The sequence below is a fragment of the Gymnogyps californianus genome, chromosome 11 (assembly GCF_018139145.2).
Source record: "Gymnogyps californianus isolate 813 chromosome 11, ASM1813914v2, whole genome shotgun sequence".
Classification (NCBI taxonomy): domain Eukaryota; kingdom Metazoa; phylum Chordata; class Aves; order Accipitriformes; family Cathartidae; genus Gymnogyps; species Gymnogyps californianus.
The window spans coordinates 9077600-9102841 of NC_059481.1; the positions used below are offsets into that span (position 1 = coordinate 9077600).

At 36.2% G+C, this 25242-nt stretch overlaps 1 protein-coding gene across 7 annotated transcripts in view; it reads left to right on the plus strand.

Moving 5' to 3' along the window:
• Nucleotides 1-25242, plus strand: part of ZNF280D (zinc finger protein 280D) — a 52448-nt gene that overhangs the window by 13177 nt on the left and 14029 nt on the right. For 3 of the 7 annotated variants that reach the window (XM_050903140.1, XM_050903136.1, XM_050903135.1), the window contains 13 exons: nucleotides 2781-2898; nucleotides 7420-7587; nucleotides 10169-10278; nucleotides 12033-12262; nucleotides 14737-14894; nucleotides 15338-15438; nucleotides 15535-15681; nucleotides 16280-16414; nucleotides 17655-17899; nucleotides 19104-19244; nucleotides 20945-21007; nucleotides 21598-21716; nucleotides 21908-21944. In XM_050903140.1, the coding sequence (XP_050759097.1) occupies nucleotides 2781-2898; nucleotides 7420-7587; nucleotides 10169-10278; nucleotides 12033-12262; nucleotides 14737-14894; nucleotides 15338-15438; nucleotides 15535-15681; nucleotides 16280-16414; nucleotides 17655-17899; nucleotides 19104-19244; nucleotides 20945-21007; nucleotides 21598-21716; nucleotides 21908-21944 (1772 nt within the window). Of the gene's footprint in view, nucleotides 1-2780; nucleotides 2899-7419; nucleotides 7588-10168; nucleotides 10279-12032; nucleotides 12263-14736; nucleotides 14895-15337; nucleotides 15439-15534; nucleotides 15682-16279; nucleotides 16415-17654; nucleotides 17900-19103; nucleotides 19245-20944; nucleotides 21008-21597; nucleotides 21717-21907; nucleotides 21945-24899; nucleotides 24998-25242 lie in introns of all 7 variants that reach the window. The other 4 variants (XR_007767085.1, XR_007767086.1, XM_050903138.1 and 1 more) reach the window with 2 other exon arrangements.

A 25242-nucleotide genomic window follows, 5' to 3' on the forward strand; every position in this document is an offset into this window, starting at 1 on the left:
GAGCTACTGCTGTTGTATGTGTGTCGTGGTTTAACCAGGACACTATGATAGCATAGGGCTATCCTCTTCTTTAAGAAAAATTTGTTCTTAGCAGTGAAGTTTTTCTATAATTCAGCACTCAGAATGCTCTCCAGTAAGCCCCAGCCAATTCTGTCCATATCTTTCCCCTACTTAATAGGCACTTTCCTCAGTCTGAGTGTGATTCAGGTTCCAGTTGTTCCTAGTTAATTTTGGGAGAGGAAAGGTGTGATACCATGCATTGTAATTTCTCTGTGTGGATTTGGTTACTAATTATCATGTTGGTTTCCACAGCTAGGAAATCTAGGATGCACAGTATGAATGCAGTATTTTCACTAGTCTCTTGGAAAACTAAGAGTGGTGGTGGATTTATTTTTCCTCACTTGAGCCCTAGGAACGTAATTTATAAAGGTGTTGGGTTTTGTCTTTCTGCATGTGAGAGCACCTGTACATGTTAGTTTGCTATTTTTTTTTTTCATTGATGTGGTAAAGCTGTTTTGTTTCTTTCTTTAGAACGTTTTTGCCTTCTAAAGCATGGGAAGGTATTGGTTTTTTCTGTATGTAAAATGACAGAGCCAAATTGCATGAAATGAATAATTGTAAACAGAAAAGGACATTTTGAAAATTACGAGACTTTGAATTTCCAGGATGTCTGTTTTTACTTTTTTGCTTGCCAGATATGTTTAGTATAAACTAGGGAGATGTACACATGCCATGAAAATACCCAGGCTATTATTTTGAAGAAAGTTCAAATGTTAGCAGCACGAAAAAACAAACAAACCACAGAGTAGTAAGAGAAGCAGATTTTGTGTGTAGCTATTGTATTGGTCATATTTCAAATGTAGGTGGTGTGCGTAGTCCTCCACACTAAGACCCTGCCACAGGCTTACCACCTGAGCATTAGTTGTGCTTGAAGTGGGGTTTGCAGTCTAAGCTGCTTTGCTTGTGATTTCGCTGGCTAGTCTTGAAACCATTGTGGCTACAGTAACACCTGCTGTGTTGTGACTGCAGCTCATGTAGCTGTTACTCATAACATAGAGCAGAGAAATTTAGTAACTATTTCCACAACTACTCTTGAATATTTATGTTTAATTTGGTTAGATTGGATTAGGTCACTCACCACAAGAAAGAATGGCTCTTCATTATTGTTAAGGTCCTGCAGGGTCTTCATTTAAGAGATGTACAACAAAAAGGCAGGGTGGGGAGAACCGTCTTCCTTTTTGTTCAAATCTTTTCTGGTACTTAGGAGTCTTAAAATAGATTATCATACTAGTATGTGTACTTATGCACTCCTTTAGACTTCTTTCCGTCAAGTTTAGTCAATATGGTGGTAGTTAAAAATGTGGTAACTTCCACAGGGATGTTTTCAAGTAAGTAGCGCAATTGTGAATGGGAAGCATTTTGTGAGATTGATCTTTACAGCAAAAAGTGTTTTGGCCTTTGTCTCATGGATACACTGATGACGAAGTCTGTGTATGTGTATTGGGTGATCTTTTTTTTCCCCCTTTTTTTTTTTTTAGGAAAATGGAGCTACTTTTGTCAAGTTTTTTGTTTCACAGTACAGCTTGATGAAGTGTAACCAATTGAGTTATTTCAGAGTAGAAAGATCAAGTGCCAATATTTTGCCCTTCATACCTTAATGTGGAAGTTAAACCTAACTCTATTATAAGGTCTTTCTTAACTCCTTACTTCTATTGCTGAAAATATTTCATGTTTCAGATTGTTTGTGTTAGGGTGAATGGCCTATTAAGATGCGAGCAGTATTGATGAATCTTGGAAAGTGTGTTTCTCCTACCTCGTCCCCCAACCTTGACTATCTGTAAAGAGAACTAAATTTCATGTTTCTTTTCCCTCCAAATGTTACCTATTGAGTGATCAGTGAAGATGTTTAGGTTTAACAGTTTTCAGTGTTGGAGCCAAGAAATGTGGACTATTTCATGTTTTAGATCATATGTAGTACTAAAGGGTAAACCTTTTAAACTGAAGGGTAGGAGGATACCTGTACTTGGAGATGCTCAAAACTTAATGTAACCAGGCGCTGAGAAACATGAACCAACTTTTAGGTTAGCTGTGCTTTGAAAAGAGGATTTGATTATATTATTTCCAGAAGTCCGTATGAAATTACTCTATATAAAAGAAAAAAAAACCCTTAGTGAAATCATGAATGAGTGCCGTTCCCAGTCAACATGCTATAGATATGCTGTTACTTTCATTAAAGCTTGACCACTTAGTAGAATTTGATTGATTTAATGTCATCTTGCTTTGAGAAGCTTCTACTTGCTGCAAGTTTGTGCTACTTTGAGTTCTGTTTTCTGATCTTTTAAAATGCAGCTAGCTGTTACGCAAGAGTAACAGGCAAATGCCTGAGCTTGGGTTGAAGGAAGAAAGTATTACAGGTTTTTTGTAAAACAATTCCCGTATAATTTGAAACATCATCAGACTTTTGAACAAAAGCAGTTACAATTAGCAATTCAAACAGGTTTAGTAATATTTCATAAAATGAACTTTCCCAGGTCTTATGGTTGTTTTTACTATTCTGATAAACAGCTATGAATAAATTAACAACCACTGATGAGAGTTGCAAACTTACTAAAATGTCAAAAGAAACTATTTTGGGGAGATTGTAATTAACTCGATTTACAGCTGAGTACTTATGAGTACTTTTAAGCAATCATATGTTTTTAAAATAAACCCTTTGAAGCCTGCAAGTAAAAAAATGTTAAACCTCCAATTTCTTTTCCCTCTTGAAAATATCTTATTAGGATTATATTATGGATTCTCCACCAGCTGCACCAGATAATACATCTGGTATACTGTTTGGTGTGAGACAGAACTCGGGAGTTCCACAGTACGAGACTGGGCCAGCAGTGAATGTAACAGGTGGGTATAACTGTAGTAGTTGATAAGAGAAAGAAACAGCCTAATGTCATTTAACTGTAGTGCAGATCTTTGGGTTATAACTTTAAATAGGATTTCTAGAACATAGTATAGCTACTTTTTTCTTCCCCCTGTACATAACGCTGTATAATGTTTAATGAAATAAACTTTGGAGCCTTGTGTTGTCAGACTTTGCTTTGCAGCGCAGTAGACTGACTGTAGTATCAACTGATGTCTTCTTATAATGCTGATGTAGATGGAAAAAGGTATTGCCAGGTCCACTGTAATTTTTTTGACCAATAAAGGCTCTTTTTCAGTATATCCAGTGCTCTTTGACTAGCATGAATAGGAATGACTGTTAGCAAGAGAGGGGCTGTGAACAGTACCAGAAGAACTTTCTGAGTCTGCTGAGTGGATTCCCTGTGATGACGATCTTGGTTTCCTGACTGCTATATATAGGAGTTGGAGTAGATGGGATCAAAAGGATCCTGTCTGAAAAGGAAGGGAATGGAAAGAGTACATAGTTTGACAACTAAAATATTTTTTTTTCAATTAGCAAAATTATGTTTCAGCAGAAACTATTTAACCTACGTAAACAAAAAAGCACCTTTTTTGTGTCACAGCAGATGAAGTAGATTTGAAGCATGCAATGCATTCAGTCTTAAACAGGCTATAACTTGGGACTTCCCTTCTCTTTTGTGAAGGATTGTACTTTTGTAATAACTGACCAGAATCCTGTCATTCAGTCTATAAGTGACAGATGACAATCACTTCTGATTCTTCCATGAGGTAACAGTGGCCTAACCGGTCATACTAACAAGTTATGTAGAACAGAGTGATTGCTAGTTTATTCTGCTTGATGTGATGATTTTGCATCTCTAGGCATTCACTCCAGATACTTATCAATGAAGGTTTGGTAGTTTATTTCCATGCATGTGTCCAACTATTCTGTGATCTCATTCTTGTCTGACTGGGTTAAATAGCTTTTTGTAAAGTAAGCAAAGATTTTATTTCTTGCAAATGGTTCAGTATTCCAGCCCTTGTTCTCCAAAGAACAGGTATTAAAGCTTAATTGTTTGTGGGTTTGGGTTTTTTTTTTTTTTAATTTAGGAGACCTGATTGCATATTTAAAAATTACTTGTATTAGTCTCTGATTGAGAAAGATGAAATACTTAAAAGCATCAAGGATTGTAATTCAAAGTGTCTTAAATATACCATACTTAGTCTGTGTTTGTTTCTGTAAGATGGCAATGGGATTTAGAAATTAAATGGCTTATAATTGTGGGTTGAAACACAAATATGACACGGAAGGCAAATTTAAGATACATTTCACAACAAGGAAGTGTCTGTGTATTTTGTGGTTTGGCTTGCATGGTGAGGTCACATAACACAATTATGTTCATGTTGTTCGTATGTGCTGATGCCTACTTGCCTGTGTTGGTGTTATGCTTCCTCTAATTCTTGTGCAGCACTGTGGGCACAAGACATTCTGGAATATAGTATTTAAGAGCAGAATCCTTTTGGGAACTGGCCTGTGATACTCTACAGGACAATTTAACTTCTGTACATGGATCATTAAAGACATTTTTTAGCTCAATATAGCATAAATATTTATTTCTGACGTCTAAGCAGGGAAATGAGAAGCTGCTAACGGACACTAACCAACCATTTTGTTAGGTTGCTAAATAGGTGGTGGTGGTAAGTTAAACAGCATTGGTAACTCTTATCTGCAGGTTGGATGGGCACTGGGGATGTATGTAAAACTGTAGCTTGCTTTCTGAGAATATTTAGAGATTATTCTCTCACAAACTTTACCCACTTGGCAGAACCAGAAAATGGCATAACCAATAGAAGAACTGTTCTGTGGTATTTAGAAGTTGACTGGACTGTATACATGCATTCATAGGACTAGATTAATGGGAGATGTTGGTGAGAGACAACGCACTAGAGGCCTGGAACAATTTGGCTTTCATGTCCCTATTCTGTTAATTTGATCCGACTGTTACCACAGTACATTTGATGCTTTTATTCTAGGTTACCATTTCTAATGTCTTTTGCCATCATTCATAAAATCAGGCCCAGCCAGCACAGATGCACATAACAGTGTTAAGGATTTTACAGTAGTGTTGTAATGTGTGTTTAGAAACCTGTCGGCAAGGTGGTACTGCATCCAGTATACTTTGCTCCTTCCTACAATCATTTTAGGTATTGTACACAGTAATACTCTGTGTATGAGTATAGCCAACTTTTTCCTAATAGCTACAAAATATTTACAGAAGTATTCACTAATAGCATGAAGTGAAGGTAATAGACTCCAGAGCAGCCTGAAAACCAAAGAAGAATTGTTTGGCTGCTGCTTTTCTCTGCTCTCTTGGGTACTTGCAGTCCCTGACAGTTTCTGCTGTGTGATCTGCTGGTAGAGGATTGGACAAACTAGTCTGGAACATGGGTGATCCAAGGAATTCTGTGTCCATGCGCCAGCTGAGAGAGGCACTTTGAGGAAAAGAGGATTCAATCTGATTTATACCAGCTAGATATTAAATAATACTTGGAATTGGTTTGATTATTTTTCAAAATAGGCTTAAAATTTTTTTTAATGAACAAACAACAGAATTCAAATGCAAATCTATGTATATTCTCCTAGTATTATTATAATTCTTCTGAAAGAGGGAATTTATTAGATCAGAGATGTGTAAACTGAGTTAAGAATGCTCACCTTTATAAATATATAAAATAGTCTTCAAATTTTTTGTCACAGATGCGTCAAGCTTTTTTAATTGAAATGATTACCAGTTTTGTTAACATGTAAAAATAATCTTTTTTTCCAAATCAGGTTTTCTACAGTAAAATAAAATACTTCACTGAAGATTCTTGTAAAATCAGTCAGTCCTTCTGTCTTTTCCCTGGCCCCCATTACACAACTACACATAATTAAATATATAGCAGCAGTTCCTGCTGTAGATTGATGGCCTGATGCTTGAATAGCCTTAGGGATACAGAAGAGTACTAAATTCATACCAGCTCTATGGAAGCCTTTGCTGATCAAGACACGTATGTCAATGTAACCAGCTCATATACCTAACAGTGCAAGTATAAGTAAATTAAAAAACCCTAGGAAGTAGTAGTATCTAATGAAAAACCTGTTTATTTTGTGAATGTGTTAATTGCCTTAGGCAAGCAATGCATTGAGTGAGACGTTTCAGCTTAATATGTTCCTTTATGTCAGAAAGAAGGAAAGGTGTGCTACAAAGGAGAACATTAGGATGATTAAATACGTATATGACAAGTGAATTATGTTTTCCTGTATATGAGGCATAGTGTGGTAAATTCTCCAAGATGCTCAAATATCAGCATTCCCTGCTGGGAGTCTTTGCCTCTGTGGATTGAATGGGGAGACTATCCAGACTGTTTGCTAGGTGTAGATAGTTACCACTGAGTAAACACAACTTGGGGGTGGGAGGGTGTTGGTTTGCTTCTTCTCAGAAGAAGTTTGAATAATTTTGTGACACAAGTTATCTCTGCTTGTTGAGAAGACTTTTAAAGATACTAATTCAGTTTCTTATTATACCAAAAGAAATCACTGGAGCAGCTAGACCGTTGGGAGGGGAATATACAAGAATGTCCTTAGTTCAGATCATTGTGTCTGGAACTAAAGTCCGGTCCTTGTCATAGTTTATGATAGTCTTAAGGCTATTTGCAGTCTGTGATTCTGAGAGATTTACAAGGCCTGTGCTGGCACTTCAGACTTCTTGGTACGTAGCTGTGCTCCTTCAGGTCTACTTAAGGACTGATCTCTGTATTGAGATTACATTGTTAATGGTGATCTTACAGTGACAGAGACATGGGTTTCAGGACAAGATGGAGCCAAGTATTGATGGGCATGTTAATCAGGCACTGAACCTCTGAATTTCTGAGTTATTTTTTTAGTGATTTTCTTTTTTTAGAAGAAATACTAAAACAATAAGTGAATCAACTGTTCTTTCAGAAGAGAGCAAGTAAGTGTGCTGTGATTGGTCATTAGAAGTTACAACACTGTTTTCATTTTGCATACAAACTGAAGTCTCAAATGTTTTACAGCGTTAAATAACAAACTAAACCAGCATTAACATAGGTCCAGAAAAAAGGAGAGATGTTTTTCATCAGAAGGGCAGAGGTTGTTCCAAATAGTGGGCATTGCAGAAACCAGCTGCTTAGCTTAACTTTATTACTGTGAACTCACCTTGTCTCAGATTAGTGTGGGTCAAGATGTGAAAGGTAGGCCAAATAAATTCAGGTGGTCATGGATTTACTGGGTTTCAGGAACAGGTCTGTATCTCTTTGCATTTACCCTTTCCTTCTCCAGTGGCCTTAGAATATTCAGTCTGAGTTGGATATTGTTTTCTTAACTTCTGTATGGCTTATTATTTTAGGGAGATCTTAACTGCTTTACGTAGACTTGTCCATCCTTTAAAGTATAGGCATCACTACTGTGTTCGTAATATACTATGGAAAAAAACTGAGGTTCTTTAATTTAAACCACTGTAGGTCTGAATGAGAGTGGTTTTGTATCTAAGCGTCCTGCTACTTCTGAAGGCAACAGTGTAACTCCAAAAAAGGCCAAGCCTAATGAGGTTGGTGCTGGAAGCAATTCAGCTGTTTCACCTACAGTTAACCCTCCAACAGTAACACCATCACAAAATGTATCTTCAAAAGGTAGGGTAGATCCAATGGTCTAGCTGTCAATCCATGCATCTGTTTCATGGAAAAAGCTAGCACTCTTGTAATGTTTAAGTTGACCGGTATTATTAATGCTATTAAGGCAATGTAAATAAGTAACTCTGTTCTTATGCCTTAAAATAAGAAAAACCTTTCTATGCGAGGATTTACATACCTTTACAAATTAATACACCCTAGGTTATTACCTATTCAAATTTTAGACCTTTATTGTTTAGTAGGTATGTTTGAATTCTGTGAAGCAATGATTAGTTAAGTTGTTTAGTGGGTGTGAAGACAGATGATCAAAATAAATGCCCCTGACCTCATATTCTTAGTTCAGATTTTCTATGTCAAAGAACTGAATAGAGAGTTGAAACTTTAAAAAACAACCAACCAGAAAATCAAGATTGAAAGAATTCTGTGACTGCTCAATTTATCAAGAAATTCTGATTAGATAAAAGGAAGGGGGGGAAAAAAAATCATTTTAGGACTGTCAGGCAAGGCAGCAAGGACTCAGATTGTGGAATGTCCATCATTGGAGATATTCAGAAGTTGACTGGACATGGCTCTGAGCATCCTGATAAGGTTGGACTTGCTTTGAGTGGGAGGTTGGACAAAACCACCTCCACAGGTCCAACCTAAATTATTATGTGATTCTGTACTTTGACTAACTATTGCAAAGTGTGTTTTGCAGTTCCCCCCTTTCTTTTGCAGCAGTGTTTTTGATACAGTTTAAAATAGTAGTGGGAAGGGAGGAGAGGGATTTAAGTTTCAAAGAGAGGATGTTCTTTGAAAGACCCTTCCTTCCCTACAAGAGAGGTGGTCTAGCTGTTTCAGCGTATTGGTAATTAGGTGCATTTTCCTCCTGAGCCAAAAGGTGCTTTCCAGCTCATTATAATAGACGAGGATTTATTCTTGACTTGGAGATATTTCCAACCACATACTCTCTCCTATTATGTTAAAATGAGGAGCTACCTACAGTGTGATTCTGTTGTTTGGAATCATTTCATATTTGGGTTTTTTGCATGTCTTGTTTGCAGCTAGTTTGCTATCAGACTCTTCCCCAGCAACCAGAAGGAAGTGGCTATAACAGGGAATATTGCAGCAAAAAATTTTCCTCCACCCTGTGTGGGGTAGAACAGATATTGTGCTGCAGCCTATAATATACAAAAGATAACGGGGGGATCTTAGTAAATGCAGTAACGAAGTAGATCATATTCACTGAGAACCTTATTTTTATGAGTTTGTCTCTAAGCCGTCCCATGCTAGCATAGCAATTTCTAATCTGTCACAGAATCCAACACTGAGGCACTGCAGAACATGAGATCTTACTGTAGAACCTGTTTTCTTCCAACTGAGCTTGCACTTAGCTATGACATGTCAAAATGTTTTACAGACTGTAATAGTGAAGACTTGCAGCACTGTTTTGCAGTACATCTCTTGCATGGCCATCCACTCATGTGAAGGACTTTCTGCTTAATTATGATTCTTAGCAATACTGTTATCTTCAAGGAAAAATACTATTTAATCCATGTCTACCTCATGGATTATGCAAGACTATTTTTGTGGAAAAATGTGTAACAGTGTTGCATGGTCATCTCTTAACTCATACACTTACTCATTCCCTTGTTATAAGGTGGATGTGTTTATGTGCTTATTTTTATTACTTTTTTTCGTAGCCCTGGCAGGGTACAGTTGACTCTACAGTTGAGATGTTACTTAAAACTCTTCCTGTGTTTAACCTCTTCTTCTAAACTACTTACTCAGCATGGAGTCCTCCAGATCTGTGAATGACTTGAGAATGCAAGAGAACTTCATCTGGAAAAGTAGCTCTCGCTGTGATGTTTTTTGGCACTTTGGAGAAAACTGGAAGCCTGGGTTTATTCATTAAAGTTTAAGCTAACGCAAAGCTTTTTTGTTTTTGCTTAAAAGGTATTAATCATTTTATGTTGATAAGAGAAATACTATTTCCTTTCATTACTGGGAGTAATTATTTAGAGGATTTATTCTCCAGGTTCTCCAAAGACACCTTTGCTCAACAGGAATGATGCATCTGAATAGGCCTAGGTTCCAACAACTGTCCGGAGAGAAATATTCTCATCATTGAGAACCAGGTGGTGAAATTCCTTCCCAAAACCAATTATCTGAACCGTATTGTGATGATGATCAGGTCATGGCGTAAAACAAGTTTTACATGTTCATTTGAGAATTAAAGTTCTTAAAACAAAAACATCAAAAATCTGTCCTGTCTGGGGGTGGGGTGGGGTGGTGGTGCACAGAATTAATGCTTTTCCTCTATCATGCTACCTTCACCCCCTCCCATTTTTTCCTTATTTGTTGCTAAGATTTTGTGAAAGTTGTTTATAGGTCTATATCAAACAGAACAAATTCAAACTCAGTTTGGAAAAAAGGAAGGGTAGTTAAAAGATGGTTGTAAAACCTTGCTTGTGGTTACTACAGCTACATCAATTGTAATAGTTTCCATTTGAAATAGCGTATTTTGCTAGAATAGGAAATAATAATAAATTGAGTGTTCCGCTTGTGAATTCTCAATCTTAGAATATTTTAAATTTCACAGGTACAAATGCTGCATCAAGCACCATTAAAAATGGAGGACCTTTTCCACGAGCTTGTCCAAAGTGCAATATTCATTTCAATCTTATGGATCCTCTAAAAAATCATATGAAGGTAAAATATTTTGGGGCTGGTAAACATTATAAAAAAGTGATGTGGGCTTCTGTTTGGTTATGAAAGAGTGCCATGTTTTGATATGAAGATAGTCTGGGTTCTGGCTATGATCAACCAGAGCCTAAATGCTCAATGTCTTGCAGTCATGGAGAGGAAGAATGGAGTAGGGGAGCACTAAATCTTGCCACTTTTTGCCTTGTTTTTCCAATGAATTGAGGCATATTTGCTGTCTCTGTATGATTTCTCTCTGCCACAGCTGTGACTTTTTGAACGATTGGCCAGATTCAGGTGAAGTTGATGAAGGTAAGTGCCTATGATAATAGGCAGCCAGTTGACCCACATCTGTGTTAGATTGCTACTGAGACAAAGATGACAATGTAAACTTACCTTTTTATCTTGATATTATCACTTGGTAGCTAAAAAAGTTGTTAAGCTGAGGGGAAAAACTTAATTTGTAGTTCATACTTAAACACTGTGAGAAACAAAGCTTTCAGAAAGTAAGCATCACTTAGTCTGCTTATGAAACTACTTGTTATTGTTTCTGGAAACACTGTTTCCTGGAAAATATTTATTATTATTTGGCAAAGATTCATGCAATTCTCTGGCATATGTATTCCATTTCAGGGGGCAGAGAAATGGCTTTGCACTCTATATACAATGTGAATAACCCATGCAAAAAGGAGTATGAACTACTGTGTAATAGAAATATGTGAGGCTCTGAGTTACTGTTAACACAGATCGTTCTGATTTCCTGGGCTTAAGATAGCCTAAACGGTAGCTACTGTCCTCTTCAGCTTCAAAACACAATTAAGAAACATACATAACAGTGGAAAAAAAGTCAAGGGTTTTATCTTTCTCTAATCATTATTTGTAGAGAATAGCTTTTGCACTAAGTACGTCAACCAAATGAAAGAACCATTGAAGAAGTGGGTTTACTTAGTATTATTTAATTAAATTTTTAGTTAAAATGTATGGGGTAAATATACTGAGTTACACTTCCACAGTAGGAAATGAACTCCTTACTAGTAGGCTTATAGAAAGTAGTCCTGCACTATAAGAACCATTATTCAGCAGGAGAAAGATCTGTCCTCTGAAACATTCTAATTTTGTTCACTGTTGGAAACTTCATAGCATCTTCTGTATGAAGTACTTCATACTTTTTAAGCATTAAGTTTCATAGTATAGCTATTGGGTTAACCATTCATTATGTACACTTTGACATAAAGAAGCTTGAACAATGTGTGTTGTGTGACTTAGAATTTCTGAATTTTTCAGTAATGCTGGAAAGAACTTTTGCAGGTTTCAACATACGTCCTCCCCAGGGAAATAAAAGATAAAACTTTCCATTAAGTTCTCAGTAAACTTATGCTTGTCAGCAAAATACTTGCATAAAAGCTGCTTTTCTCTTCCTCATTGTTAAATTTAAGTGAAGTAGACATTTTTCTAATGAGTAAGGCAACACTGGTATTCTGATTTCTAGCCTAAATTTATCTTATGTGAACCTATGAGAATAATCCCTTTTCAGTTTTTATAATATATAGTGTTTTATTACCTAAACACTACCTAAAGATCAGTTACTGTTCAAAATCCATATGTGAATATGAATAAAGTTGATGTGTCAGAGAATTGAGCTTTGCCTTTAACTCTAGTTAGTGAGTGGCTTCAGTTTTTAAAATGTTGTTGTCATCAGTGCAGTTTGGTAAGAGTGATACCTTTGTCTCTGTCTGTCTCTTCTCCTCCCCCTTTCCATCCAGTATTGTTGTCCAGATATGGTAAATAGCTTTTTCCTGGGAATGGCCAAAACAGAATGTTCGAGCACAACAAGCAAGACTGCTGAATCTGAGAAAGGAAAATTGATTATGTTAGTTAATGACTTTTATTATGGGAAACATGAAGGTGACAGCCAGCAGGTACAACAGGAGCAGAAGACTCATACAACATTTAAGTGCTTCAGTTGTCTGAAAGTTCTTAAAAATAACATAAGGTATTTGAACTCACTTCCTTAATTGTTTGTTAATCACTTACAGCCCATAGCATTTAGCCTCATGCATAAAAATTTGTCTCTCTGGAATAGAAGTTTTTTTCTTATTGAAAACTGATAATATTGGGTGACTGAACAGAAATTGAATTAATTTTTACTATGCATGTGTGGCCATAACTTAAACTTTTTACAGATCAGAGTACAAATTTTAATGGTGTCTAACATAAACAGTAGAGTTTTAATGAGAGCAGCTGTAGGACTTTGGGGTTAGAAAAGGCAACACAAAGTACTTCACAATTTTCTGTCTGAATTGATGGTGATATCAGTAGATGGGAGTGTTAATTCCCTTTAGGGGTGCACAATGACTAGTAGTTGGTGGTTTACTTATGTAACATCTGTTATTTTGATGGAATAATTTTACTTCCAAATGCTGTAAAAAACTTCAGTAAGCTGTTTTAATAGGTAGATGAGTTCGTGTCATTGTTCCTTTGGAAGTTAAGGTCATTGAACTTTTTTACATGCGTCCTTCAAGGGAAGCTGAAGTAGCAGAATGTAAAACTGAAAAATGGACTATTCCTTCAAAGGGCACAGTCTGCAAGTTAAAATGAACAGGTTTATGCTAACATTAGACCCATATTATTGAACAAAAGTTTTATGTAATTACAAACATTGAATTTGCTGTTAATCATTAAGTATGTGTAAATCCTAAGTAGACGTGACGGTAATTTGTCTTAAGCAGCTTGAAAATGTTGTGTGTTGTTAGACTTTAAAAGAGTTTACTCTCATGATTTTATAGTTCCTGTTAATTAGGGTGTTTCTTCCCTTGCCATTTATCTTTTTAAGAGCAATAAACAATGTTTGATATGGGCCGAGAGGTTTTTCTTCTGTTTTTGTATGCATAATACTTTTCAAATAAGCCTTTTTTGCAGTGTCATGAGAAGTAGTCCACAGAAAGAATACTTTATTAAGATACTGGGTTCATTTAAAAAAAAATATTTTTCAGGCACTATTTTCTACTCAGCATTGTATTGTAAGCTATTGGTGCTATGGTGCCTATGTGTTCCACAGCAAGTCATTAAAAATGGGCACTTAACTTTCTTTTTGAATTTCTCTAGAGTCAACTTTCAGCCATATTAATTTTTGCTGTAACTTTGTGGCTGTATTGCATGGTTCTATAACTTCAGAATTTTTATTCCAAGGTATCTTTTACACCTTTAACCATTTATAGCAGACAAAATAAATACATAGTACCTCTCTACTTGTAGTGGAAGTTTTCTGGACCTTAATTCAGAAAAGCACAAAGTGATTCATCAGGGTAATCCCCTGCTTCCTTTAAAAGATCTGTGGTTGAACACACCATTGAAATAATGTTCTGTTAAGGTAATATGTAGTACTAGTGTCAGTTCCTTTCTTCTGCTTAGGTACCTGGATATCTTCAGTTAGATTTTTTTTTTTTTTTTTTTTTTGCTTTTTTCCTTTTCTTTTTTTAAGCAACTGCATGATATTAGAAGCTTGAGCTCAAGAGACTATTCTCCGTGCTCATTTGTTTTTTTCCAATTCCAAGGTCACCATTTTGAGAACTACATTCCTTTTGTGAGTGTGACCTACATTTAATAGTTCCTCTGTACTGAAATGAAGCACATTCAAAATAGAACAGTTTTTGAAGTTTAACAGTAGTGGGTTGTGCAACTAACCTGTCCTTGTGCTGCTCCACCAGTAATTGTGACCTGCCAACATTGCCATGGGTGCCTAGACTTCTCAGCCAGAATAGGTTCCTACTGCAGATAGGTGGACATATTAATGAGGAAAAGGTGGTAACTTGAAGTAGTAACATACCACCAAGTTTCTCATACTCTTTTGATTGTCAGCTGCACAGTGACATTCTTTGATAACTGTCCTTCATAATTCAACTTCAGTCCTAAATGATTTATACAAAGAAAGCTCCTGGAACCCTACCAGTTTTGAATGGAGGTGGTTTCAGATAAAGCTATAATGTCCTAATTGTAGATATGTTCTTGCTACTTAATAGTTTTCAGCAGAGCTAAAGTTATACTTGTTTCAGAATGTGGCTTTGAGACTCTGGTGGTGGTGAAGTGTGAACAGCTGGTATGTTTTGTCATTGTTGCCTTTGCTAATTTCCCTTTATTTCAAGGCAGGAATTTTGTCTCAGCAAACATGAAAAATGCAATAAATTGCTTAGTCTTAGAACATGTTTCAGATATGTTGCATGTTCCTTGTAATAGTCAAGATCTCTTTTTAAGCTTTGAAAGATGATTTCTGGCATAGCTTGCTTAACTTTGTTGCCTTTTTATTTATTTTTTTTTTTTTAAAGAACACTTATTCCTTAGATTTTTTTGAAATTGAGAAGTCCTTACAGAGTAAAATTTCTAAAGAATCCTGTACGTCTTGCATGTGATATGTCTTGTATAGTGAATGTTAAAATGTAGGGTTTTGCACCTGTTCACTATCATTTAAAGGTTTATGAACCACATGAAACATCACTTGGAGCTTGAGAAGCAGAGCAGTGAAAGCTGGGAAAGCCACACTACCTGCCAGCACTGTTACCGTCAGTTTCCCACTCCATTCCAGCTGCAGTGCCACATTGAAAGTACACACACGCCTTACGAGTCATCTAGTAAGTTGGATTGTATCACGTTGAATCTTTTTGTGACCTAAAATTTTTAGATATTTTCCGACTTTTGTTTTGCTGCTTTGTAACTTCAGAATAAAGCTATTGTACTTTAAGAGCAGTAATCTTGAGATTTAATATAGGAGCTGAGCACTCATTCAATTTATGTTAGAGCAATGTGTGTGGAAAAAAATATTTTAAAAAGCTTTTTGGTTTGGTTTGGTTTTTTTTTAATTGAAAGCTTGATTGCTAGAATTCATGTTGCTTAAGGGCCTGGCACTCCTGGCTTCCTGAAATTGTACCGGGAATTTCTTCTGAAGAGTAGAATAATCGTTAGATTGCTTTACCTTTATAGATATATACAGTTCACATATACATGTGTATTATATTTTATCTACTTATGACCCCAAAGGAATTTTTACTTTTTTCTTGTTTTTCACTTTTTCTAGCGATTTGTAAAATCTGTGAATTATCATTTGAAACAGAGCAAGTTCTTTTGCAACATATGAAGGACAATCATAAGCCAGGTGAAATGCCGTATGTTTGCCAGGTATCTCAGAGTGACTGTTTTGTATTTAGATTACACCACCCCCCTGTCTTTACTGTCAATAAACTTTTAACAAGAAAGTCAAACTTTTTGTTTTAGGTATGCAACTACAGATCCTCAGCTTTTTCAGATGTAGAAACACATTTTAGAACAGTTCACGAAAATACGAAACATCTGCTATGCCCGTTTTGCCTCAAAGTCATTAAAATCGGAGCACCATATATGCATCATTACATGAGGCATCAGGTAAGCAGATATTTTCAATCCTTAATGCTAGAAAAATGCTAAATATATGTAATGAATCTCTCTCTGGAAAAAAAAAGCATAACTGATTTGTATGCTTGTTACTGGATAAGAATAGTTAATAAAATATGGTAGAAGAATTACGACTGCTGCTTTTGAAAAGTCTTTAAGGGAATTGTTAGACTTTGTCATGTTTTTGTGTGACAGCATCTCTCTGTTTAAAAAAATCTCTGAATATCCTTCAAAGAGTATCTCTGCTGTTTGGTTTCTTCGTTAAGTTGTAGTGATATGTTCTGCTTTTCTTGAGGTTACTAGCAAACCTTTCACTAGTTCAAGTAGAGAAAAAGATTATGAAGTACTGTGTCTTCTTGCAAGTGGTAACCTGATTCCTCCTCCTCTTAGTAATGATACTACCTTGCATTTTCAAGTATTTAAATATTCTCTCTAATTCCTACACAGTATCTTGGCTTTGTACAATATTAGGAGTTTGTCCAGTTAATGTTTTAGAAACTGGATGACCATTGCTTGAGACAAGCTAGGGTTGGAGTTTTGTTCATCATGACATTCATGCTTACTATAGATTGTCTTTCATTTTTATAAGAAAAAAGGAATATACCGTTGCACTAAGTGCAGACTGCAATTTTTGACATGCAAAGAAAAAATGGATCACAAGACTCAGCATCACCGAACATTTAGGAAACCCAAACAGCTAGAAGGATTGCCTCCTGGAACAAAGGTAAGTGTTAATACAGGAAAATTAGAGGGGACAAAGGAAAAAAATGTATCGGTAGAGAAATGAAAGAAGTGCTTTTCTCTTTTTCTTGTGAAAGATTTTCAACCTGTGGAAGGTGGAGGCAAAAAATCATATTGAGTGCATAGACAATATGTGCTTAAAACTGAGTTCACCAGGTCTTTTTTAGCTCCAGCATTTGAAGGGGAAAAAACCCCCACAATTTTCTGCCAGGTGTTTTATGAAGTAAACTTGGGTCCCCTCAGAACACTTAGGCTATCTTTAAATCATTCTTCCATTTCTCGAGAAGGAACCACTTGGACTAGGATTTTCCTGTAGTATGAAGTATGAAGATACATGTCCTTTCAGTTGAAAGAAAGAAGAAAATTAACATTTTGATCAGCTCTTCACAGTTCATTTACTGTAGAATCAGGAAGGGAAAATGACTGAAGTTGATGTGGATTGTGTTGCTTGGCAGAATGTAAAGCACTGATTCTCTATTCTGTGACAATATCTCAATTTTCTAAAGATTTCAGGGTCTTCATGATCTAATAAAAGCTTAGGTGATGTTAAAATTTTGGTGTTAGTAGACCTTGACAGGATGTAGATGATGAGACTGAAGATCTTGGAACCAGATTTAGAAGATGAGGTGCTTCTAAATTATGAGTATGGGCAAGAAGTATAATTAGGAGTCATGCTGCGAGTGAAAACTGGAGAACCAAATTTAAGGGCAAGACAAAGGAGTGCAATAATGCCAGATGAGAGGTCAGAAACCAGAACTAGTCCTTGCGGGTCTAGGATAAGGAGCAAAAATATCTGAAGGAAGTAGATTGGCTAATCATGAGGCAACAAGACACAGGGCTTTTGTTAAATCCAGGTACTGATGGGATTGTTTGATATTCTTAGTAGGGGTAATTGGCCTGACCCTTCTGTTTCTTTTCCACAGCTACATTTTTTTTGTTTAAAGAAAGCAGAATGTAGCCAGTTGCAGGTCTGAAAAGAGATCGGCGTGTTTTGTCATGGCTAACTATTTCCACCAAAACAAGAACTTTTTAAGCATCCAGTAGACTATTGAGGTTAGGTTTACTCTAGTCAACAGTATTTCGTATTTTTCAAACCAGTCTTTACTGAGGAGTGTTTCTTATGCTATGATTTTTGTCCTAAAGTGGCTTAAATTTTGAGACAAATGGAAATGGGAACTTAGCTTAAATTTAAATAGAAAATTTTTTTAATTTCATACTTGTAGGTGACTATTCGAGCATCTGTGGGATCTCTTCAATCAGGATCATCAGCTACGTCTTCTGTTAGTACAAGCACTTCCACGTTTCAGTTATCACCTAAAGCTAAAAGTACAACCACTAAAAATCATAACAAATCTAATACGAATAAGTCAAAAGCAAAATCAAAACCAACTACATCGAAGAAGCAAAGTGCATGGACCAACAGCAAAAAAAAAAAAGAAGTTACAAATACAGCATTGCATAATCTAAGGTAAAATATTAGCATTAAAAGTATCTTTAAGTATACTTTGAATATAAATAACTGATCATTTAATTGTCTTTTGATAACTTCTCATACTGCAGTACAGAAGATTTGACACTTCAGTTTTGCAGAAAAAGCAGGTGCATAAACTTTCCACATACTGGTACTGTGTTCATAATTCTGAATCTTCATTCACCAATATTGTTGGCGATAGACTGCTTTATGATGGAAGAACAGACGTTCTGGAAACTTTTCTGTTCTAAACTTAAAATTTTTGTCTGCACAGAGCCACAGACTCTGGAAGTACTGACTTATTAGGCAGATTTATGTTTAAAAGTGACCTGTGGAGGGGAATATATCTACCTGGGTGTTCTTTGCAAGTTTTCTTATGGAGGGCAAAGTATTTTCCTCCTTCAGTCTTTTTTAAGGGTTTTATTTGAACCTGTTATTTAAAAGGTTAAGTCTTGTCTGTCCTAGGAGATACCTTAATTTGGGGAGCTACCAAAAAACAAAGAAAAAGCAAGAAAGTAAAAGCAAGCTGTTGGGAGAATGCTGTCCTTATATTTACAATTTACTGGGTTTTGCTATCCTTATATTAATAATTTAATGGGTGTTTTATGGACTAGAATGTAATTTCATTGGCTAAGATGAGTTAGCAATTTTCTTTGTCAAAGATTGTAGACGTGTCCCTTCCAATAAGGTGTTAACACTCACAGTGTGTAGCTCTCTGAGACATCCAAAAATAGCCAGCAAAATTGGGGAAGAGCAGGATTACATTCTTGCTTTGTAGATATTTCAGAGTTTGTGGGGAATATCAGGGGTGACAGGAAAACCAAAGGCTTTTTCTGTGCCTTGTTGGTGGATCAAGAATTTCTTTGAAATCCTTCTCAAGTACATAGAGACGACAGCAGCAGCTGGAGTTGGAGGTTCTCATCTACTGCAGTATCTTGTTTCCAGGAGTGGCCAATAACAGATGCTTACATTAACTTTCACTTTTTTATTACGATCATAACGACAGTATAATTCAAGAAAAAACAAAGTTTTCTTCATGTGTGCTAACATAACCTATAATAAGTATTTAACATACATTTTTAAGTTCCTGATTTTTTCCCTAATGTAGGCAAGCTTGCTACTGACTTAAAGCAAAACATTTGAGAGCTATCTTGTCTTAAAGTGTTGATATTAACTATTAACTTTTTCATATTACTGTTAGGTATCGTTTGGGAGCTCACAAATGCATCGAGTGTTACTCGGAAATAAAAGACTTTGCAAGCCATTTTCCTGCTTATGTCCACTGTAGCTTATGCAGATACAACACTAGCTGTAGCAAAGCCTATGTGAATCACATGATGAGGTAAGAACTCTTCAGAATTTTTATTGGGTTATCAAATACTTCCGAAATTCATGTAAGGTGTGTTAAGTGTTTCCATTAGCTGAATTTTGAACTGGGTCATAGGACTGGCAGGGAAATGTGTAAGGTTGGATTTTTACTTTGTAATGAGGGCCTAAACCCCATGTTCTTGTTTTGCCTTAAAAATCCAGTGGTTCAGGCAGTGTTCTATCTTTGCTTCAGAGTTTCTGTGGGATCTTCCATAATCATTTCAGCCAGACTTAGCAAATAATGACTAATTGTTGCGTGTTCTCTGGGTTTCAGATTGAATACCTCATCTGATTTTAGAAGTGCTGAATGCATACAGCCACAGCTATTGCTAAAGAAATCTGTGCTCAGAATACCATGTAAAGGATGTCTCAAATAGCATACTCAAGTGGATGCTTTTTCTTGTACTACTTCTGGTCATCCGTAAAAATAATGTCTCATTTTGCAGGAGGTGTGTCACTGATTGTGAGGCAGTGTAGGGTACTAGTGATGACAGCTGTAAAAAAGCCTGTTAAGAAAACAAATGCATTAGTTTTCAGAGCAATAGAATTATACTATGCAATAATTAGACACAGATCACGTAGCAGTGACGGTAAAACAAAATTTTGAAAACCTACTTGTTAATCCTGTGCCCTGAACAAGCCAAATGTGTTGCGAAAAAATACAGAATACAGTTGTCTTTTTAAATACATGTATGTATAAAATGCCTTGGCATTTTTGAATGCTAGAATTCTTGAATTTATGACCTAAGTCTTTACAAGTTTTTATATATATTTTATATGTTGACCTATTCATATTAATTTCAATGCTCATGTAAGTCCTAGGCTGAAATAGTTTACATGCTTTTATGCATATAACCTATTGGTTGCACGCTTAAAAAAATAATAAAAATTAATGTGCTTAATTCTGATTGTACAAGAGAAAGTTTACTCCAGAAGGGGAGAGGGGAATCTAAGGTAAACTGTTCCTACTGTTGCCCATGTTCTGCGTGTTGGCAAATTCAATCATGCAGTAAAATAGCCAATCTTTTGTCCTTTGTCTCCTTGATGCAGTAATGCTCCCCCTACTTTGACCCCTTGCAGCACCTATCATCACCTTTTTTGGTGAGTGTAAGGAACAAGGGATGGTGAGGAGGAAGGCTGTTAGAGGGAGGGTGTTTCTGCAGTAGCAGCTCCTGTACTCAGCTGCTCGCTTTTTGTTTCACATGGGAGTACAGTGTTGGCACATACTTAACCTGCATATGAGAACTTACAGGTTGTCTGAAAATTTGATTTATCTCATTTAAAGCCATCTCTTTAGGAAGCGTGAGTTCAGCAAAGCTTCACTTCTTTTGTGGAGCACTGTATAGTATAGCTACAGCCATGGTGCTTCAAGAGCTAAACTGCTGATAGAAGCAATGTAACTATGTTCTTGCAGGACTGTGCTGACGAAGTTAAGCCTTGCCCCTCCCAAACTCGTTATTTACAAGAGAGCCAGTGTTTTAAACTAGAGCTGAGATTCACAAGCCTGTAAACTTTCAGCAACTTAATGTTTTAGAATAATACAGGTCAGTAATTGAGCCTTCTATTTTCATGCCTTGTCATAAGCAAATTGCAGTACCATGTACAGTGTAGGGGATACATGGAGTAATGTACTTGAGAAAACCAGTCTAAGTGGTAATGTTTTCTTGTATTTAGTTTTCACAGTGCTCGTCCAAGTAAAAGATTTTGGATCTATAAGAAGCATTCAGAAGAGCTACGGTAATTCAGCTTTTTTCAGTTACAGATCATTATGTTTTTGCTTTCTGACAGTGAACTGATTAGTTAAATGAGATTAGAGCCTCTTGAATTTCTAGGCTTCCACAATTTAGAAAGAACAGGGAAATAAAAACATTAGCTCTTCCACTAGCAGTGTTCTGTTCAGTGACAAGTATTTGTTATTTGTCCACATTTATTAACTTCTTTCTTAACTCTGAGCAGTTTTTAAAAATATTTCCATTTCTTTATTTTTCAATTATTCATAATGTGCAAAATGGGGAGGGGGTGAGGGAAACAAAAAACCAACCAAACAAAACCCACCAAAACTGAGAAACTTATGCTTTACAGATAAATTTCTGTCTAAAGTGGTGTTATTTGTACTACGTCCAGCATGGAGGTGCCCTGGTCGTTGACAGGGATTTCCAGGTGCTAGCTGCAGTATAAAAAGTAAGAATATGGTTTTGTGAGTCATCTCATCTAAAGTTGCAGGAAATTTTATGTATTTTTTTGTTCAGTTCTGTTGCTGTAAGTTAAGAAAACTGTTTTCACAGCCATGTTGTATTTATACTTTCTTTTTACTTTCTCTTCTCTAGAGGTGTGACTGTAGTGTGTCTTAACTGTGATTTCCTGACTGATGTTTCTGGCTTAGATAGCATGGCCACACATCTGAGTGAAAGCCACACTCATACTTGTCAAGTTATTATAGAGAAAGGTGAGTATGTATAGTGTCTTTTTTATATAGTATACATATATAAATACTTACATGTGGATGTCTCTGTGTTATTGCAGTCCTTTTTTCAGTTGCATTATCATTATTTCTGTGTACTTGGATTTGAAAGTGAGTACTTATGTATTTCCACATTTTAAAATATTTTTAATTAAATCCTTTATTTTTATTTTCAGTTTCTGTAGATATCCCAACTGCTGAACAAGTATCTGAGTAAGTTTTGTTTTACTGCTCAATGTTTATTTCTGTTAATTTAGTGACAGATGGCCAAAATTTGGACTTTGAACTTGGGTTTCTTTTGAATTTCATAGAATTTGAAATGTATGGATGAACATAGACCCTTACTTTACTAGTGCTTTTTGCTCTTACCACGTCCACAATTACAAGAATGAGGAGATAAAATTATTACCTACTGCAGCCAATATCAAAACCAGATTTTTGTTCAGTTTGGCCAAAGAGACATAAATAATTCTTGCAGTATTAGAACTTCTCAATCCTGATTCTAAGTCTAGACATAGGGAGACTGTTACTTCAACTTGCTTTTAATACTAGCTTTATTAAATGAGTGGTTTATGTTGTTTATATAATATTAATATGAATACACAAAAAAGTGACCTTTATTGAAGTAGGACAAATTCAGTCTTAATATTTTATAAATATTTAGAAATTCTTTTCAAAATGATGTTATTTATATGACAAAGGTATACTGTTTTGTATTAACTTTTTAATTCTGACCTTCAAAGAAAAATTAATATGAGGATTCTGGCTTTCAGGTTTTTTAAAGATTTGAAAAAGAACCTGCAGATTGTGTTGCAGGGTTTGCTTGGGGTTTTTTTAACCTTAGAAGAATCAGACGTGCCAAGCCATCCCTGATTATCCTGGCACAATATCTGAGGCTTTACAGTGTAGCTTATGAGCCTACTTATGCCTTAGTTGAAGGTTCAGAGGTGTGTCAGTTGAATCAAACATTTGAGTTCTCTCTAAACCATTTCAGAACGCAGGAACAAAAACGTCAATTAGGCTGCAAAGAAAGATATTTTAAAAGATAGAAGAAGATAGTTTAACCCTGATTTAACAAGGTGTCATTGAGTCCATCTAGCCTATAGCAGGATTCTAAAAAGGATTAGATATTCTCATGCATGATTAGAACTCCTCCAACAGAATGAGAAGTTTTCAGGCCTCTAAGCATAAATCAGCCTTCACTGAGTGTTGGAAATATCCCTAATAGGTTATTTTGTAACTATTAAGTATTTTTTTTTCTTAGTTTCCATAAAGTGGCCAGTAAGAGGGGGTACTGGAATAATCTGCCATCTGACCCAAACATAGAAATACTTTTCTTTGGCTATGAGTAATAGTAGAGCAAAATATATGCTATAAACTTCAAACCTCTACTAGTAACTGTTTACCATGTGATACAGTTGAATAAAACTGGTGGTCTGATGGGATGACTAATAAACATTATTAAAAAGAATTGAAGATATTCTGGCAGGAATGAACTGAGGAAGGAAGTTTATTTGGGAAAGCATTCCAAAAAGCCATTTAAAAAATGAAATTTCTGATTTTGGAGCACAGAATATTGAAATTGGACAAAACATTGGAAAGAGTCAGCTAGGAGGGTGAGCTATATTCCCTTCATTAATCCAGGGTGGCTTGTGTCCTTTAACAGTTTAGATTTCAGTGAAACTCAAACAATGGAAAAATAAAGCATTGAGCTGTGATACCTGTGAAAACCTTAGCTTTTCTACTTGGAGCTGGCGTTAGGTGTTGGGAATTAATACTTGCTGAACTATATGTAAGGAAAGGTTGTAGATGTATTGAACAGTGGGGGAAGAGGTACAGTTGTGGCAGGCTGTTGTCAGTACTGCACAAGGATCTTGCTGTCTTGAATATATTACAGAGATGTCATCTGAAAATATTTAAGAATGTTGGATGTACAAAGTATGTATTACTTAGAAACAGATGGGTGAGCACTGAAAAGATTTGAAGTGGAGTCAAGAATATGTGCAGGTTTGTTTCTGCAAGCTGTTAGATTAGGACAGATGCAGATAGCCATTATTTCTGAGAGCTCTGATGTTGGCATAAGATTAGTTACTGGTACTACATGAGGTGATATAATTTGTGATGGTGCTTTTTGAAACTGTCATGCTCATAGACTTCACTAATTTCAGTAAATCTTGTCCTGTTCCATATACTAATTCTCTGACAAGCGATAGGACAAGAGGAAATGGCCTCAAGTTGCGCCAGGGGAGGTTTAGATTGGATATTAGGAAAAATTTCTTCACCGAAAGGGTTGTCAAGCATTGGAACAGGCCGCCCAGGGAAGCGGTGGAGTCACCATCCCTGGAGGTGTTTAAAAGATGTGTAGATCTGGTGCTTAGGGACATGGTTTGGTGGTGGACTTGCCAGTGCTAGGTTAACGGTTGGACTCGATGATCTTAGAGGTCTTTTCCAACCTAAACGATTCTATGATTCTATATCATTGCTAAACCTAAGAGCATGAGCATACCTGTGTAGCAGATTTTTTAATTCATTATTTGCAGTACAGAGTACACACAAAAATGTTCATCTTTTTGCGGGATGGTTCTTCATGGTACTCTGTGGTTTGCTTTGGAAGAAGAGGAACTTGCAGACAGTATTCATAACTTGCTGTGTAGTTTCTCAATGATCTATGAATGTTTCTTCCCATTCTTTGACCTATAATTCAGTGAGGTATGACTTGTTTATGGGGCTCTTCAGAATCACTTCATCGTTGGAAACAATGACTCACAGTTACAATCTTGAACGCTTTTGGATCTTCTCTTGCATCTCTCAGATGGTATCTTTTGGTATCTTTTATTATATATCAGACTGTCTATATGTGTTGTAAAACCCATCTTTATTGCTAATGACCAGACATGTTCCATGAGCTCTGTGTAGTGTTGATGAGACTGTCTTTGGACCAGAATCCTGCCACTAGTAATACAGATAACATAGCTGGAGATGTTCCAGCAGGAATTGCTTTTTAAATTGTTGCTCTACATAAAGTCGCCTTGTTTGTTTAGTGATCCACCTTGTGCTGAGGGAATAGGCTTAATAACTATGCCAGTACTCTTCTAATGCTCAACTCTCTGCTTTGCGCAACAATTAACATATTTTTAAATGAACTGACAGCAGACATTTTTGTTGCAGGGGAGTTGAAAGTGAGCAGGTATCCTATACTGCCTTGGCTCACTGATACATCATTGTGGACCAGAAAATTGAACCCAGTCCAGCTTGGGATTATTTTGGTATGTAAGCAAACAAGGATCTGACCAGACCTTTTCCTTTTTCTTCATGCATTGAAGCTGTGGTATTCTCTTCTTCCATCTTTTAGGCAGCAGGTCTGGTCTTTTCTCCCAGTATTGTAGTCTGGCAAAGGCTCTTCTGTGATAATGTTCTCTGCTTTGCAGCATTGACTTGCAGCTTTTTGGGGGCTATACTCCTTTGAAGAGAGGCTTACCAGGAGTTTCACTTATGTGATGCAGTGTTTCTT